This window comes from Mesoplodon densirostris, chromosome 3 (genome assembly GCF_025265405.1).
Source record: "Mesoplodon densirostris isolate mMesDen1 chromosome 3, mMesDen1 primary haplotype, whole genome shotgun sequence".
Lineage (NCBI taxonomy): Eukaryota > Metazoa > Chordata > Mammalia > Artiodactyla > Ziphiidae > Mesoplodon > Mesoplodon densirostris.
In genome coordinates, this window is record NC_082663.1 from 127,233,981 (window position 1) to 127,254,241 (window position 20,261).

The following is a 20,261-nucleotide window of genomic DNA, read 5'->3' on the forward strand; positions in this document are numbered from 1 at the left end:
CTTTTGGGTGTACAGTTACATAAGTTTTGACAATCACTTATGTAACTACCATCACCTCAGAATATTTTCATGTGCACCTTTGTGGTCAATCCTGTATCCTCTCCTTTGATTCATAGCCCCTTGCACCCTCTGATCTGATTTCTGCCCTTGTAATTTTGTCACTTTAAAAATGTCATATGGGGACTTCCCTGGTGGTCCAGTGCGTAAGACTCTGTGCTCCCAGTGCAGGGGGCCCGGGTTCGATTCCTGGTCGGGGAGCTTGATCCCGCATGCCACAACTGTAACTAAAGATCCTGCGTGCAGCAACTAAGACTTGGTGCAGCCAAATAAATAAATATGTATTTATTTATTATGAATATTAATAAATATTTATTTCATAATAAATATTTATCATTTCATATGAATGGAATTTTATATCTGGCTTCTTTCATTTAGAATAATGTTCTTGATGTTCACCCATGTTGGAGAAGGTTCATTTCTTTTTATTCTTGATTAGAAATCCACTGTAAGGATGTACAGTAGTTTTTTTTTTAATCCATTCACCAATTGATGTACATTTGGATCATGTCTGTTTCTCAGTGATTATGAACAAAGTTGCTATAAATATTCTTTTATAAGTTTTGTGTGAACATATGTTTTAATCTTCTTTTGAGTAAATACTTAAGAGTGAGATTTCTGGGTCCTATGGTAAGTACATGGTAAACTTTATAGAAAGAACATAGGATTTTGTAATCTACATTTTTATTTTTTATTTTTTATTATTTTTTTAAACAGTGTTTTATTAACTTGGACTTTGAATTTAACTTATAGCATGTGGCACTTGTGATTTATTTATTTATTTATTTTTTGCTGTGTTGGGTCTTCGTTTCTGTGCAAGGGCTTTCTCTAGTTGTGGCAAGGGGGGGCCACTCTTCATCGCGGTGCACGGGCCTCTCACTCTTACGGCCTCTCTTGTTGCGGAGCACAGGCTCCAGATGCGCAGGCTCAGTAGTTGTGGCTCACGGGCCTAGTTGCTCTGCGGCATGTGGGATCCTCCCAGACCAGGGCTCGAACCCGTGTCCCCTGCATTGGCAGGCAGATTCTCAACCACTGCACCACCAGGGAAGCCCAACATTTTTAAAAACTTTGTTTGGAATTTTGCAAAGATAGCACAAAGAAGTCCTGTGTACCCTTTACCTAATTTCTCCCAATAATTAAGTCTTACATAATTATACTACAAAATCAAATCAAGGAATTTGATTTTGATGAAATGTGTGTTTGTGGTTCGATATTATTTTATCGAATGTGTAGTTTTGCATAATTAACACATCAATCAGGATATAAAATTTTCCATCACCACGAAGACCTCCCTCATGCTACCTCAGTATAGTCACATCTACACCCCCCACTCCCCACCCAACAGCCATTATTAACCCCCGGCCAATATTAATTTGTTTTCCATGTCTGTAATTTTGAATGTTATATAAATTGATTTACAGTATGTGTGTTTTGGAGATAGCATTCCTTCACTTAGCATAATGCCCTTGAGATCCTTCCAAGTGGTTACATGTATACATAATTCATTCCTTTTTATTGCTGAATAGGATTCCATGGTACAGTGTACTAAAGTTTGTTTAACCATTCATCTACTGAGGGACATTTTAGTTGTTTCCAATTTGGGGCTATTACAAATAAAGCTACTGTGAATGCTTGTGTGCAGGTTTTTGTGTGGATATAAGTTTTCATTTTTCTGGGATAAATGCCCAGATATGCAACTGCTGGGTAGTATAATTAGTACATGTTTAGTTTTTTTAAGCAGCTGCCAACTTATTTTCCAGAGTGGTTGCACAATTTTACATTCTTCCCAGCAACATATGAGAGATCTGGTTTCTCCAAATACTTGCCAGCATTTGATGGTCACCATCGTTTATTTTAACTACATTCTGACATCCCACTCTTCTAAAATTACTTTCTACTCTTTACTTTCTCATATACTGATGCAGTCAAAAGGTATTACATAGTCTTTCATGGAGACCCCACATTATTTTGCTCCTGGAACTTTGCGTATGTCATTGTGCTAAAAAATCAGTTACATTCCCATTATCACATGTTCAAATATTCTCAAGCCTCAAGGCCCACCCAATACAAAGTCCACATCTTTCAAAAAAAATCATTACTATCTTCCAGATAGAAATACTGTATCTTCCCTGGACACTTCATTTGTACTTAGTTTATGACACTTTAATATTTTGTTTGGGACTTCCCTGGTGGCACAGTGTTTAAGAATCCGCCTGCCAGTGCAGGGGACACGGGTTTGATCCCTGCTCTGGGAAGATCCCACATACTGTGGAGCACCTAAGCCTGTGTGCCACAACTACTGAGCCTGTGCTCTAGAGCCTGGAGCCACAACTACTGAGCCCACGTGCCACAACTACTGAAGCCCGCCTGCCTAGAGCCCGTGCTCCACAACAAGAGAAGCCACTGCAATGAGAAGCTTGCACACTGCAACGAAGAGTAGCCCCCACTTGCTGCAACTAGAGAAAGCCCATGCGCAGCAATGAAGACCAAATGCAGCCAAAAAAATAAATTAAATAATTTAAAAAATATTTTATATTCTATTGAATTATTTCTGAGGCAAGTATTGTCTTCCTTACCAGGTTGCTAGATTCCTTAGCATAGAAAAATTTTTTATTTTTATTTTTTTCTCCTTACTTTCAGCACCTATGGTTTTCAAGCTTTCAATTACTGAAATTCAACATGACTCCTACAAATTGATATTGATCTAAATTTTTGATTGGCATTAATATCCTTATAGATAAGTATACAAGAAAAAAATGCTTAATTTCAAATCTCTATGCTGAACATTTTCTTAATCCTATACCATCTTTATCTTCATTGCATCTAGTTAATTTCTACATAGCATTCAAATTTTATAGTTTAAAATCCATTTATTCTACCCTAGGCCCAGATAGTAGCAGCCCATGCATGTGATCTATTAAGTGTTACTTATGGTTTTTCTGCCATCTCCAGAGGCATAAAAGACAATCTCTGCAAGGCAACCATGTGCTTTATATCTGGACAGATTTCCTTGTTAGAGAGCTTTCCCTTTCAGTGGAGTCATAACAGCCTCTTACTAACTTCAGTCAGGTTCTAGCTTTACTTTCTTGGGTTACATGGAGTAAAACTTTTTTTTTCTGCTTGATCATAAAGAATTTCAAGACCTTCCTAAGTATTCAAAATGCCAATGAGTAACAATTCTGGCTTAAGGTGAGTTATAAACAGATACTATGATTTATAAACATATGAATGCTTGGTTTTCATCTAATGAAACAAGAAGAAATATTCTCTCATGTAATTTCTATAACTCTTGACTACCTCTCCTTTGTTAGGTACAAACACTTTGAGTGGTAAAAATGTCCTCTTGGTGAATTGATATCTTTGTCATCATGAAATGATTCTCCTTATCTCTGGTAATATTCTTTGCTCTGAAATCTAGATTGTCTGATATTCATATAGCCAATCAAGCTTTCTTTTGATTAATGTTAGTATCATATATCTTTTCCCATCCTTTTAACCTATTTCTATCTTTACATTAAGGTGTGTTTCTTGAAAGCAGCAAATAATTGGATTTTCCTTTTTTTATCTAATTTGACAATCTGTCTTTTAATTTACATATTGACATATAACACACATGTTTATGTCTAATACATTTATATAGAATATATTTACATTTAATATATATTTTACATAAAATATATAGGTTTAAATATAATATAGATTATTGATATGATCAGAGTTGAGTCTGCCATCTTTTTGTTTTCTATTTGTCCTTTCTGTTTTCTTGTTACCTTTTTCCTTTTTTCTGCTTTTGGATAAATCAAGTATTTTATGATTTCATTACATCTCCTTTGTTAATTTACTACCTATAAATCTTTAGTTCTTACTATTAAAGCAATTATTTTTAAAAGAGATTTAAATAATAAGAAAAATTCTTATATATTTACCCATGTAGTTATCCTTTCTAATGATTTTCTTTCCTTTGTGTAGATCCATATTTTCATGTGGTATGTTTTTTTCTCTTGCCTGAAAATCTTCCTTTAATATTTCTTCCAGTAAATGTGTGGAGTAAGGGATGAATTCTTTTAACTTTTATACATAAAAAAGTCTTTATTTCACCTTCACTTTTAAAAGATGTTTTTATTGGGCATAGAGTTCTAGATTGACAGAATTTTCTTTCAGTACTTTAAAGATGTTGCTTCACTGTGTTTTTACTTGTGTTATTTCCAAAGAGAAAATCTGCCGCTTTCCTAATCTTTATTATTTTGTATATAACAGAGCCTTCTCTCCCTGCCCCACTCACCCACCCCCTGCAACTGCTCTGAAGATTTTCTCTTTTTCACTGTTTCTGAGCAACTTGATAATGATGTGCCTTGGTATAGGTTCCTCACATTTCTTGTGCTTGGAGTTCATTGAGATTCTTGACCTGTTGGTTTATAGTGTGGAAAATTTGGGGCCATTACTACTTCAAATATTTTTTTCTGCCTTCCCAGGCCTACCTTTGGGGGCTCCAATTACACTTATATCAGTCTTCTTATATTAGTTGTCCCACAGCTCACTGATGCTCTTGTCTTTAAATTTTTTTCCTCTGTGTTTTATTTTGTATCATTTATATCATATGTCTTCATATTCATTCATCTTTTTTTCTATGACATCCAATTTATCATTAATCATATTTAGTATATTTTTCATTTCATACTCTAAAGTCCAATTTGTTTTGTTTTGTTTTGTTTTTTTGCGGTACGCAGGCCTCTCACTGTTGTGGCCTCTCCTGTTGCAGAACACAGGCTCTGGACGCGCAGGCTCAGCAGCCATGGCTCACGGGCCCAGCCGCTCCGTGGCATGTGGGATCTTCCTGGACCGGGGCACGAACCCGTGTCCCCTGCATCGGCAGGAGGACTCTCAACCACTGTGCCACCAGGGAAGCCCTATATTTTGTTTTTATGTCTTCCATATCTCTACTTTATATTTTTGAATATAAAGCACACATTTATAACTGTTTTAATGTCCTTGCATTCTAACATCCATAACAGTTTTGAGTTAGTTTTAATTGGTTGATTTTTCTCCTCACTATTTTCTTGCTCTTCATATTTTCTTGCTTCTTTAGCATGCTTGGTAATTTTTTTATTGAATACCAGACATTGTTAGTTTTATATTATTGAGTAGAATGATTTTGTATTTCTATAAATAATTTTTAATTTTGTCTTGGGACACAGTTCTTTTAGGAAAAGTGTGTGTATCCCTTTGGATCTTGCTATTACCATTTGTTAGGTAGGACCAGAGAAATATTCAGGCTAGAACTAATTATCCCCTACTACTGAGACATAGCCCTTTTGAGTACTCTATCCAATGCCTTATGAATTTTGAGATTTTTCCAGTGTGGTTGATAGGAACAGGTACTAGTCCTGACCCTGTATGAACATAGGGTACTATTCTCTCTAATTATTTCAGGTGGATCTTTCTTTGGTCTTGAATAGTTATGTCATGTGCGTTTGGTGATCAATACTGTGCTGAATCCTTAAGTGTTATTCATATTTCTAGGGTACCCACTCTGTTCAGCTCTCTCATCTCCAGTATTCTGTTTTGGTAAATTCCAGCTGCCTTCATCTCTCTGGAATCTCAGCTGTCTCCTTAACAGAGTCTGCATGGCTGTGCCTGAGTTTCTCCTTCATTCTCTATGACTTAGAAATTTTCTTAAGACAGTAAGCTGGGGCAATTTTAAGTCTCAGCTTGTTTGTTTACTATCTCTCATGCATCACTTATCTGCATTTCAAGAGACTGTTGTCCAGTATCTTGAAAACCATTGTTTCATATATTTTATCTGTTTGTTTTTATTTGTTTCTTTACTTATTGCAGGCAGCAGTATAACTCCAGTTCCTATTACTTTCTTTTGGCTAGAATCATGAGTCCAGTCAATTCTTTTGATTGATTTTTCTTCTTAACATAAATTCTATTTCCTGTTTCTTGGTTTGTCTGGTAATTTTGGATTGTATGCTAGTCATTTTATGTTTACTTTGTTCAGTGATGAATATTTTTCTTTCCTCTAAAGGTCCTTGAGGTTTGTGCTGGGACACAGTAAAGTTACTTGAAAATACTTTGATCCTTTCTAGCCTTGATTTTAAGCTTTGTTAGGTGGAACCAGAGCAACCTTTTGTGGTTAATTTTTTCTCACTACCAGGGAAATACCATTCTCAGATCTTTAACTGAATGACAGGTTTTTCCCTTTGATTGGTGGGAACACAAGCCATCTCCTCTCCTGTTTTACTCTGGATATTATTCCCTCTACTTCTTAGCATGCTTTTCTCCACAGCCTTGAGTAGTTTTCTCACACACAGTTACTGACTATCACTCAGTTGAAGACTCTAGGTGGACAATTTGCTGCAAATCTCTCTTTGAAGTTCTCTCTTCTTGGTATCATGCCATGTAAATTTTACCTCCCTTGGTCTCCTCAACTCTCGACTTTGTATCCTTATCTCAGGGAGACTGCTGTGCTCTACCTGTGTTTTCTCTCTCTATTCAACAGACTGGACACTATAGACAGTAAGCTGTGGCAGTATAGAGCTAACTTGGGTTCTGTTCCCACTCCCAAGGATCATGACCTGCATTATCTAATGTCCAGTGTCAGAAAACTCTTGTTTCATGAAGCTTTTTTTTTTAACTACTTTTTTTCTTTTATTGTTTCAGGTGGGAGGAAATATTCTTTCCTTGTTATTGCATCTTGGCCAGAAGTGGAAATCTTATCATTAAAAACAAAACAAAACAAAACCTGGTGTATCCCTTAGCATACATATTTTTTGTTTCTCTTTTCAGAAAATAACTCAGGTATTTTAGTTTTCTTATTTGCCTTCTAATCATTTTCTTCCTACTGAAATTATGAAAGCTTCAAGCATCTTTCACAGTGTTCCAGAAGTTTTATTCTGTATAAACTACATGTTAGTCTTCAGTAGAGTATCTTTTCCTTTTCTTTTTCCCCCCTTTTTTCTTTATATTTTTCCCTTTTTTTTATTTTGGTTGTTTGATGTGCAATATGTTTTTGTATGCAGGTAGTAAATAAACTTTGATTTCCAAAAAAAAAAAAAAAAAAAAAAACCAGCCAAAGGGCATAGGGAGAAGACAATGGAATCTTGATTGAGTAGACTTCTGTCTGATTCCAGCTTTCACCACTTACTGTTTGTATCTTTGGGAAAGATCTCTCTAAATTTTAGTAAAATAGGGATGCTAGCAATAATGTATGTCCAACCTACTCAAAAGGTTGTTCATGAGGCCCAAATGAGAATATGTATTAAAAATTGTAATTTGTAAAGCATTTTACATGTTAATATTGCCCTTCATCACCAAGATTGGTTCAAACTTGATTTTTTCTCTCTTTCAGTATATTTGGTGTCCTTCTGTTCCTTTATTTTCTTTCTGAATACATGCCTCTCTTTCCATGTTTTCTTCTTTCCTAATCTCACTGAATTTGTGTTTAGACCTGTTAAATATGGGAGAGTGTGAAAAAAATATATCAGAACAAATACATATATATATATATAGATAGATATATAAATAGATATAGATATATAGATATAGATATAGATATATCAGGAAACTTGAATTCCTGTCACAGCTCTTCCACTTATGGCTAACAGACTTGAGGAAAATCATTCAACCATGCTGATTTTCAGTTTTACTGACCATGAAATGGAAATAAGATATTATCTGCTTACCTCAAAGAGTTAATGTGAGGATCAAATATATAAAATATAGACAGTATATAAATATTTTTATATATACATATTGTGTACAAATTAGTATTATACTCTATTATTATATAAATATCCTATTATAAAAATAAAGTTTATATGCAATTGCTCTGTAAGTACAATAATAATATTAATAGCCTTTATTAATGCAAGTAACTGCATAGAGTTCTTAAATAATTTCCTATACAGTTTTACAATACTTCTCAGAAGCATAAGTAGTATTTTCTATCTAGAAGTGACAGAAAAAATAACCCCTATCTTACACTGTAGACTAAAGCTGGTTATTGCATTTTCCAAGGTTGTGTATGTAGATAACAAATAAATGTCCACTACTTACAGCTTCTTGCTCAGAAATATTAAAATTACTTTCTGGAAAAATACCTTCTTAAATAGAGGTGTTTTATAGTAAGGATGTGGTGATGAAATGCATTAATATCATGTGGGAGGTGTCACTCAAAATAAACAAAAAATCCACTTAATGCAAAATAATTTCTATATTCACTTTTAAATTTCTATATTCACTTTTAAATTCACTTTTAAATAACTCCTGCCCCCCCCAATAGTGTTAGTTAACTAACTAGTAATATAGTGGAAACTAAAATTCAGATAAAAGAAATTACTACAGCAAAATTTCATTCTCTGATTCATTTAAAATATATATTGTAAAATTTTTATTGGAGTATACTTGATTTACAATGTTGTGTTAGTTTCAGGTGTAGATCAAAGTGAATCTGTTATACATATACATATATCCATTCTTTTCTAGATTCTTTTCCCATATAGGCCATTACAGAGTACTGAGTAGAGTTCCCTGTGCTATACAGTAGGTCCTTATGAGTTATCTGTTTTATATACAGTAGTGTATATGTGTCAATGCTAATCTTCCAATTTATCCCTTCCCCTCCTTTACCCCCTGGTAACTATAAGTTTATTTTCTACAAGGAATGATTCATTTTGATTAACTGAATTTTTCAGATGATTGAAGGCTATACACCTTTTTAACCCCAGGTTATTTTTTTAAGAATTGAGAGTATCATCAGGGAATTCCCTTCTAGAGGCCAAATATCTGTATTATATGCTAGTTTTACTCTATGGACATCGTTTTTAAAAGATTTTCACAGATTCAGGTGAACAATGATTTGTATGATTATTTTCTACTTCTTCCACTAGAGTATAATTTCTTAGAGATTAGAGAGCACATCTATTTTATTCACAAGCTTAATGCTGCGCTCTCACATGATAACAGATAATTGTATGCATTCAGTAAATATTTGTTGTATTCATGTGGGGGGTATTATAGAATCTATTGGAATACCATAGCATCTAACTTTGGACTTATATTTTTGACTTGTTAAATCACATTTTGGTAATTTGGTCCCATACCTGAGGATTCTCTGATTTATTATTCATTCTTACTGCTTTTTTCTGTCTAGTGAATCAAGATTGTTGTATGACACGTGGTTGGTGCTATTTAACTTGCTACTTGTTTGAATGAAATTTTTAAGTCTTAAAACCTAGATGTGAGCCACAGCTTGACTGCTTACAAACCATGTGGCCTGGTGTAAGTGCCTGTGCACAGGCATCCCTGGTGTCTCTCTCTACATCCAAATTTCCTCCTATAAGGGCACCAGTCAGTTTGGGTTAGGGCTCAACCCTAACGGCCTCATTTTAACTTAATCACCTTTGTAAAGGCCCTCTCCTCAAACACAATCACATTCTGCAATACTGGGATTTAAGACTTAAAAATATGAATTTTGGAGGGACACGGTTCAGTCTATAACAGGAAGTGTCTGAGATAAACTAGTTATAGGTGTAAATAATATGGTCACTACAGTGTGTGTTATTTTAGAGCTTGGACTCTGGATTTCACTGCCTTTATTTTCATTGACTGTTATCATTTGCAAAGACCACTGCTTACAGGCTGTATGATCTTAGAAAAGTTATAGAATCTCACCAAACCTCCATTTTTTCACATGTAAAAAAAGAAAAAAATTATACTCTTTATTGTTGTACCTGTCACTTAGTAAGTGCACCATAAATGTTAGCAAATTTTATATTTCTTTGCAAATAATTTAATAGATATATATACCACCTTTTCCTAATTTTGCTTATAAATCTAACAGTTTTCTTCTTATTGTATATACACACACATAAAAATATTTCACTGTAAAATATGCGTTACTTTTTTGCCAAAACTCATTATACTAGCTACTTCAGAATTAATTCATTGTGATTTTTTTCCAAAGGACTGTAGCTCCACAAACTTGTTTTCTACAGTCAGAATGAATCCTAGGAGACTTGAGAATTTTCAAGTGATGGATAGTGTAGGGTCATGGAATAGGAGTTCCAGTAGCATCAACTGTAGGGAGAAGCTGGATATTGTATTTAAGAACAAAATATAACCTGATACGTAAAATTTAATACAGTTAAAAATTAGGTATTAAAACATTCCTGTTTTCTTAATCCTAATCTAACATAAGCAACAATTATGTCTATAAATAGTAGGGTCTGTATGCTTAGTGATCAAAGAATGCCCATCTCATCCTGTTCTTAGATAAAACAATATGCTTATCTTTATAGTTTCTCAGCCTTTCTAGACAAACAGAAAGGAACTCCCAGAGAAGGAGTAAAGGTACCTGTTAATGGGACATTTGAAGATAAGAAGGGGGGTAAAAGCTATTTTCCAGTTAGTGTCTTTCAGAAAAGGAGAATACGGACATGTTAAATTAATGGGGGAAACATGAGAATTTTAGGAAAGGAAATCAAAAATTAAGAAAATAAAAAGGAAATTAATTCATCTTCTAAGAACTGTTAGGACATATACTTTTTCAGTCATGGTCACAACGTAATTCTTTTTGTCATTATGGGTTTATGGTTGTGTGTGTGTGTATGAATGTGAGAGCAGGGGATAAACATAAAGGACTACGTTAGCAGTAGAATGTTGAACCCAGTTTAAAGCACTGTTAACGTCCGGATTCTCTTTGAACTGTCTGAAATGCTATGCGATGGCCACATAGGGTGTAAAAGGTGAGAAAGTGGCAAGGCTGGTATTACCATCCAAGCTAGTTCCTACTCTGAGGTTTATTAATGGCACCATTTTTGGCAGGTAAGGAAAGGACAATAACACCTACTCTGCTGCGTCACTGCATTGCATAAACAAGTCATGAGAGCTAATGGATGACAGATTGTTTGGAAAGATGCGGAAGGTGATTTAATTGTAAGGGACTATAATTATTTATTAAACTATTGTGATCATCAAGGATATCTCAGCATAGAAAAAGAGAAGATCTGAACAATGATCTGCTAACTTTGGATTTTGGAAATAACCTTTGTCCTTAGTAACATTACTGATCTATAAAATCTTGTTTACTTTATATTTTTCTTATCTCTTCCCTCTGTGTCAATATCCTTGATGTGAATTCAGATTCTGGGCCACTTGATACATGTTTTGAATTGTAAAGTTTATACTTTTTACAACCTAACTCCATTCCTTTTTTTTTTTTTTTTTCCAGCACGCGGGCCTCTCACTGCTGCGGCCTCTCCCGCTGCGGGCCCAGCCACTCCGCGGCACGTGGGATCCTCCCGGACCGGGGCAGGAACCCGCGTTCCCCGCATCGGCAGGCGGACCCCCAACCACTGCGCCACCAGGGAAGCCCCCATTCCTTTTTAATGAGAAAAAAAAGGGTTTTACACGTTTGGTGAATAATTGAAAGAGCTGGCCAAAAAAACAAACCAAAAAAAAAAAAAAATAGAATTTAGAATTTCAGGAAAGTACTCTGATAACCTAATATAAAAGTACTCTAGTAACCCAAAACTCAGTTCTCTAAAACCTCAGTCCCATTTATTTGAATTTAAAGTCCATGGTTTTCAAAAATAAGGAGTGATTAACAGAGTGTATGATTAATCACCTCTGGATTTACATTTCTTAAATGAAATGCAGAAGTAGGTCTGATGACAAGAGCCAGCTGACATGTACTTCCAGTATTGGGGGTGCTCACTGAATCTTCTCTTGGCCATCTTATTCTCCTGGAAGAGGTTATCAGTCTGAATCCTCTTATTCATCATTTCAGAAGGTTCTGGGTGTTAGTAAGGAACTCTTCTCCAGTAAGAAAGAAACCAACTCCTTCAACCTTCCCTCATAGCAGGGATACTTTAGAGATGCAATCATCTTTTGGTTCTTTTGTTACACCCTATCACTACTTCCACTCCTGCGAATACTGTTCATTTGGGCTAGATTTGGTGTTCATCAGAGCATAGTACACAGTCACCAATTCTATTGTAAGGCAATCTACTGTCAATAACAGAGTGTATGGTTGGGATACATTTCATATGGTCTAACAGAGCAAATGGAAGATTAAAAAATTAGTATTGGTATGTCATTATGCAAGAAGGATTTTTATAGACATCAGTGATGACCGAAACCTAGCAATGGCTTTGGCAAAGTTTAGATGGTTAATACTTTGATCTATTTCAGGTGTCATGGTTTAGAACACAATGATAGGATGAAAAAGAGAACCTATATCCTGACTTTTTAATTTTACTTCAGAATGTTTGGGGATTGTTATTTCTATGCCGAGGAAACTTAAATCTGTCATTGTGGACCACGTTTAAGAGATGTTGACTTTTCTTGGAGTCTTAGAAATTACCTAGTAAATCACATCATTATAATGAGATAAAAATGCAAGGCCAGCTATCATTAACTATAAAACTTATCACATATGATTGGAATTGTTCTAAACATTACACACATGATTTACCTCTAACTCTTACAACAATTGTACAGTATAGTTTTACTATCTCTATTTTACATATTAGGAAACTGAGGTTGAAAGCAAATAAGAGACTTGCCCAAGACAACATAGCTAATAACTTGTGAGTCAAGATTTGAACCCAGATCTATTATGCACCAAAGCCAGGTTCATTTCCATCACACTGTGTAGTTGCAAAGACAGGAATAGAAACAAATTTTCTGACTCCCTGTCCCATTCTTTTTCCATTAAGCTAAGACAGTCAATTTTCAAACCTGTGATAGTAATGCAATTTGAACTTGTTTTCCATGGTCACTAATTTCACTAAACCACTGGAAAGAAATAAAGCTTATAGCACAGACCTTGAGACAAATAATTATATTTTATAGGAAAGAAATTAATTCATGATAAAAAGAAAGGGAAATATTCTAGCTTTGATGGGATTCAGAATATTGACATGATCTCAGCGTTGGATAGCCTTAGATCAGTTTTCTGGAACAATATTTAAAAGGGCTTTGATCCCATCAATTCTAACTTATATATGTGTCTGTGACACTGAATTGAGACACTTTAGAACAGATGCAGATGGAAGCAAAAGGAATCCTAGGTGCTCTTGCTATAAGCAGCTTTCTTCAGATGTAGAAATCTTTAAATCTTTACTTGGCTTGTAGGACAACCCATCTGTCTTCTTTTTCCCTCCCCTCCCACTTATGAAGGGAGCTGAGTTAGAAACATGTTTGTCTACGAGGAAATGTGTCTGGTGTTGGTGAGGAATTCAGTTCTGATATAGGATTATGGACTATTAAACTTTGAGTAGAGTCCTTGGACATAATCTGTTGCATTCTAGGGGAGGTATCATGAAGACACATTAGAACTACTTTAGAAATAGTATCTGTTGAAATCTGCCACCTTGACAGGATCCTAAAAGATGGAAACTAAATTGATGTGGTATATTAAGTTTAGCATGACCTTGAACAACTGGTTTTACAGTTTGGCTGTTGTTGTGGGTGTCACCCACAGTATACTATAAAAGTGAGCTGCATCTCCATGGGTTCAGTCTTAGAGCACCAGCTGGTGAGCAATGCAAGGAGCAGACGTGTAACCAACTTACATCATCTTCAACATGAAGATAGCTGCAGTGCCAATGCTTCTGACCCTGGCTCTTTGCCTCATACAAGGTGAGCAATTTACCTGTAGTCTAAGCCTCTTGCCACACATCCCAAAGCTCTGGGCAGGGACTTGTCTCTCTCCCTCCCTCTTCAGTGTATATATATATATGTATATATATACATATATACATATATATATATCCCTGAAATACCTTGCCAGATGTAGAGTTTTGAAGAATTACATATGTGGTTTTATAACTATGTTATCTTTAGAAATGACAAGTAGTTTGAGATAATCTGAATTTTTATCCATCAGAAATCCTTCCATTAATTCAACATTAATTCTGAAAAGCTAATAGATTCTTCTCCATATTCCCCTCACCAAACATAAAAGTTCATAACAATATGAATTATATATATTATACATATATAGGATATTAAGCCTATGAATTGATGCTGATATGAATTATGTGTATAACAGATATTTAAAACTTAGATGTACTTAATATGTATATTTTAATACTATATTTGTAAATAAAACATTAAAAATCAAATTCAGTCATCTGTTTTTATTTTAAAGCAGTAGTGCTTTCTAGCAAATTTTATTTTTGTGTTTTCAAATCCTAAATGGATTGAAAATATTTCATCTAATTGGTAAGGGACTTCTACGGGAGCTAGCAAGTAGGTTTTTGCTTTTGCTATTTGAATTTGAAGGGAACACAAGATTGCCTAGACTTAACCTGCTATGAAGCATTTACATATTTTAAAAGGAAACCTCAGAGATGGAGAGTGAGGAGACCATTATACACAAGTGATGCCCACTTTCCTAAAAAAGTGTATAGGTACAAAAAAAGTCTGTTAATGAGAGAGTATATTAGTCTGTGATTTTAATTAATCTTAATATTTACCAGATCTCTAATTTTTGTGGCTATAATTATGAGACAGAGCTACCAGAATTCAGAAAATTTAATTTTATGTATATATATGATATAAACTTTATGCTACACTATACCTTAAAACTATAATTGATATATTTGATAGGTGTACTATGTTATAATTTTAAAAGAGGCCTGCAATACTTTGTTCTGAAAGAATCTTTTAGAAATTAGATATTTTGAGGGGGTCAGAAAGCATATGAGTAAGTATTATTTTTTGAAGTAATTGGAACTTTATGAGTGAGAGATCTTTGTGACTGTATATACTGCCTGGTGCAGTGCCCTCACTTCATTTGCCATGGTAAATTTTAATGTGTTCAAATCAATTTGTGGTTTTAAAATATACTGCCATTAAAATAAGCAAGATACTACACTCAGTAAATTGTTTTACTTATTAAATGTTTTACATTCCCTTAACTTTGGTTTCTGTATTTTTGTCCCAGATGCTGCAAGTGAAGGTGAAAATCAGGTTAGTCCTGCTTTTGCTCTTCATTGAATTCATTCCAAGATCCCTAAAGAAAAATGTTCTGTGGCCAACACCTTCATATTATAATACAGACATATTATACTCATGTGTACTAATAGCTTTTGTTAAAAACACAGAAACAGGTCTTTATGAATCAAGACATGAATCACACACACACACCAGTCAATGTCTTAATGATAATGGATATCTGCAAGAGGCAATCTACCACACTAAAGGAGTGCTTTAAAATTCCATAAACAACACACTAGTGAATTACTATTGTTCAGTTTAACAGCTGGAAGTCATGATACACATAGGAAGCTGAAATAAGTTTTCTTGTGATCATTATGCAGAAAGGAGCTGTCTGTATCTTGTGTATAGTCAGTGTATATATTTCATTCAATACATATTTACTGAGCATCTATTGTATGTCAGATCCTGTTTGAGATGCCAGGGATATAAAAACAAAAAAGAACCCTGCCGTCATGGAGCTTACATTTTAGTGGAAGAAAACAAACAAGTTAATAAGTAAATTAGTAAAATATATACTACATTAAATAATGATTAGTGCTGGAAGAAGAATAAAGCAGGATGGAAGACAGAAATTTCTGGGGATGGAGATGGTATCAGTTTTTCTTGAGATAGGTAAGTTCTCTCTGAGAAGACAGCATTAGAACATGAATCTAAAGGTGAGGTGGGAGTGAATCATGAAGTTACTTGTAACTCACAGCAGACCAGGCAGAAGCACCTGTGATGGCAGAGGCCCTGACTCTGGAAGGGTCTGTACCAACTCTAAGGGATCTTTTGATTGAGAAATGAAGGAATCATTTGCTATAGAAATAAAACATTTTAAAATCTATTTGAAAGGCACATTGAAAGAGCCAATTATATACACACACACACACACACACACACACACACACACAACTGTGCCATTATTTCAGATTGAAAATATTTCTACTTATGTAGCAGATATTTGCTGTGTTTCTCAAAGACCATGAACATTGAAAGAATAAAATAGTAAAAAGATTCTTTTCTACACCAAAACTCTTATAAATGTGGTTAAAATACTCTTGCTGTATTTTATTGTTACATTTTTTTTAAAAGAGAAACTTACAGGTATATTCTAGAGAATTCCATTATAGTCTCTATTATTTCATTTAAGTTTTCTGATTAAAGAGAGGTTCAGAAACTTCTATTGCATAAGTAGAGTGGGATGGTAGGGTAGAAAGAAAGCCTGGATTTTTGAGAATCGAAGAGCATGCTCATTTGAATATTTCATACTGGAAAAAGAAGGGTATTGTGTAAACCTTACTGAGCATGAAGCCATAATTTTCTTTTTTCAGCGTCTATGATAATGGGTAGTAGTTTTGGTGGATATTTCAAATTTTGCACTGGTATTTCTCATACTGTTGAACTCTATTTCACTGAAAAACATTTAAAAAACAAATTTAGCCACCTCTCATGTTGGCATAAGCAAAAAGAATATAAAATGTAATTATTTATCTGGAAATATTTCTGATCATAGTCTTTGGATATTTTGTCAGAAATGAAAACTATTAATTTAGTCTTTCTTATAGTGCTGGAAATTTTATTTTCCAAGTTCAGTAGCTCAAGTTCTTTCTAGTACCATAAGAACATGTTGAATGTTACAAACATGAGCCAGAATAGCACAGAAAAGCACTGGAGTAATCTGCAAGGATCTTTACCATATGCTTAAATTTGTCATCCCAGAAGGGTTATTACAAAGCCATGGCAACCCTGTTAATGCCTTAACACAGAGCAGGGGTGATGCCAGCTCCTGAGGAGTTTATGATGATGCCTGGGGAGGAAAAATGGAAAACACTGGGCAATATCACAGCCAGTGAAGGAAAACAGAAAGAACTTGGCCCTACGGGGCTCCAGTTTCTCTGAGACAAGTGGAGAAAACACAAAGAGCAACTATAACAAACAAAACAAAAATGAGCCAAAGACTGGAAGTTAGATTGCAAGTAATCGGTTGCTGAGAAGTCATCTCACCAACTCAGGATTCCTTTATGGCCCAGACCTGTTCCTGTTTCAGCCCTCTCTATTATGGTCATTGGGAGGCTATTTCATTTTTCCTAGAGAAAAACACGACTGCTGATTTCAATTTTTATGGCCTTTTCCTATTTCCCAAGAGAATACACTGGATAACCTCATAACTCAGAAAAATAGCATCAAGTTCCATCTTTACTAATTACAAACTGTGAACAAATTTCTTAACCTGTTCTCTAGGACTCAGTTGTCCATTCATATAAAAATAAAAGTGTGTCTTTCTAGGATTTAGCTATTTTTCTAATTATGACATAGGAGAAATCCAATTCAGGAATTATCTTGATTGATAATGTTCTTTTTCAGTTGACCACTAAAAACTATTTAAAGCTTCATTCTAGTGTTATCATGAATCTTTGTTTTCAGCACTTTCTTTAAGACCTACCTCACAAGGGATATATTTCTATTACAGAGACACCAGGCTGTTCTCTGATTCTATGACAATGTTTTTATCTAGGCTTTATAGAATCAGTTATATCCAGCCAGCTAAGCAGTAACTTGCAATACTGGCATAAGATACTATAGAATCAGAGACCAGACATGGATCTCAAGAGGCCCAGTTGTCAGTCTGTTGCCAGAAATTATTGCTCTGCTACTCAGATAAGATCACTGGATGGTGATAATAATCTTAGAGATGTTTTAGTAGGTCACCCTTAACGAAATTTCCTAGGGCTGGTCTCTGAAATTATTTATTCTTCTTCACCATTAATCATTCATTCTGCAAGTGCTACCAACTGCCTCCTGTCTATAGGATGCTAGGTTAGTTACATCATTATCCATTAGATGGTACGCACCCTTTAGGCAAGGAGCCTTCCTGCCTTATTTATTGCTGTATCCATGACACACAGAAAAGTATAGTATCCTCATAATAAGTGTTTGTTGATTAACTGAATGATTATTATAAAGATATAGGAGGCTGAATAGAATTCTATAATCTGTCCTTTGGAAGAGGTTGCATATGTCAGAGTTAGAGCAAAGGCTTGACTGATTTACTTGTTTTTTCTGGTACAAGGATCTTTATGCTTTGTTTTTTCAAAGTCAAAACAAAACAAAAAACCAAAAGAAAAAAAAAAAGAAAACAGATTACAAAGGCTTTAAAGGACCAGTGGATTTCCTAAACTAATAGGTAGTATAACATTTTAAATCAGTACTTTACTAGGTAGTGCAAATGCACCATTAATATTAAGCTCCTAGAAAAAAAGTGAGTGACATATAGCAGGCCTTCATCAAATACACTGCAACATTTTCATATATCTTTTTTTTTTTTGCTGTACGCGGGCCTCTCACTGCTTGGCCTCTCCCATTGCAGAGCACAGGCTCCGGATGCGCAGGCTCAGCGGCCATGGCTCACGGGCCCAGCCGCTCCGTGGCATGTGGGATCTTCCCGGACCGGGGCACGAACCCGTGTCCCCTGCATCGGCAGGCGGACTCTCAACCACTGCGCCATCAGGGAAGCCTGCATATATCTTTTAATGGCAAATATTTTTGAACTACTGTGTGCTAGGTATTTTATATGCATCATCTTAGCAGATTCCAATAACAATAATGGCAATAGCAACAACAACTATAATAATAAAGCAGGAGGAAGAGGAGAGGTAGAGAATCTAATTATTGAATATCTGCTATATATCAGGCACTCTTTGAGGCATTTACATGCTTATGATATTTAATCCACACAAAACTTATGAAGCACATATACTTATATCCTATGTTTTTACAGATAGGGTAAATGAGCCTTTGAGAAGTTCATTTGCTATGGCTATTGGGCTTGTAAATGAGAACCCTGGAAGATAAGCTTAGATCTTTTGACTCCAAGTCCCTTGTTCTTTCCATTTCACTAATGATTTTAGATGAATGCTTTTAGGTGAATTTTCAATCTCCAACAGACAATCCAGATTCATTACTTTTATTTGTATTATCTGTATCAACTGAGTGAATGTCTTCCATACAAAGGGGGTGGTGGTCATGAAATAATATTGTTCTTAGAAGGTAAAGTCTTGCTTTGATGAGATTTCTGTAAACACTTTTTTTCATATTTTCCTAAGGAAACATGCAATGAATATAGGGCACTGATGAAAAATGGAAAACTGTTTTGTTCCCAAGATAAAAACATTTTTCAAAGCCCTGATGGAACAGTGTTCATCAACAAATGTGCCACATGCAAAATGATATTGTGAGTAAAGTTTAATCTTTCTTTCAAGTGTTTTGAGTTACCAGTTATTCTCTGAACTACTAAATGTATTATTTTTATTTTCTGTCAAATATATTTTTCTAAATCTAAGTGGGTAAATAAAAATGCTTACAGATCACTGTGATACCTACCATCAAGTAAAGTTGGATAAATGCCACCCACTTGGAAAGATTTTAATAATCACTCATGGTATTCCAAAATATCCCAGAGGGCCTGGTATCAATACCTCATGCAGCACTTAATAGTTTTTTGAGGATGTACTTCCAAGTTGAGTTTTCTAACCCTGGGAGAAAAGAATTCTTGAGTCTGTTAAGACCAGACTCTGTTGTACCCCTGAGAATGATGCCAGACTCTTCTTGTGAGAGCCAACCAGGAGAATCAGGATATACCCTAACTCTGTGAGCTACCAGTGTCTTCAGACATCTAGGATTATGCCAGCATGAGATGGACTCTAGGATTGACTGTAGCTTCCAACTCCCCGCAACTCAGAAAGAATTAATATCCCGGAGGTTTACTGACATGTTTGCAATGCTTCTTAACTATTTTCTTCTCTCCAGTGACACTCCATAGGTGGTAAAGGCTTGAGTTATCAGTTGCAAGTCCTCAAATCAAAGGGACCGAATTTGTTTTTGAACAGGGAATTCATTCTCAGTTTCTGACCACCATCAAAACTTTAACTCTGGTACCAAGCCAATACAAAACTTACCCACTGAAGATAATTATGTTATAATCAGCTTTTAAAATGCCAAGTTGGTAATGTGTCAAGGGATTTAATCTGACATAGTCATTAATATTGGGATAATGAAGCTCTGATCACATGTGCTGCTACTAATGAAGACATTGCAGGAAGATGAAGGAAGGCAGGGCAAAATTTAGGGAGGGAGGACTCCCAGGGCAAGTTTAACAATCCTTTCTTAGTCTCTTGAAAGCTGAATGTAAACCAGCAGGTGTAATATTTACT

At 35.1% G+C, this 20,261-nt stretch overlaps 1 protein-coding gene across 1 annotated transcript in view; it reads left to right on the forward strand.

Moving 5' to 3' along the window:
• The first annotated feature begins 13,633 nt into the window (after positions 1-13,633).
• Positions 13,634-20,261, forward strand: part of LOC132486861 (serine protease inhibitor Kazal-type 5-like) — a 63,039-nt gene continuing 56,411 nt past the window's right edge. The window contains exons 1-3 of the mRNA XM_060094433.1: positions 13,634-13,704; positions 15,014-15,039; positions 19,155-19,282. Of these exons, the coding sequence (XP_059950416.1) occupies positions 13,650-13,704; positions 15,014-15,039; positions 19,155-19,282 (209 nt within the window). The 5' untranslated portion in view covers positions 13,634-13,649. The remainder of the gene's footprint in view (positions 13,705-15,013; positions 15,040-19,154; positions 19,283-20,261) is intronic.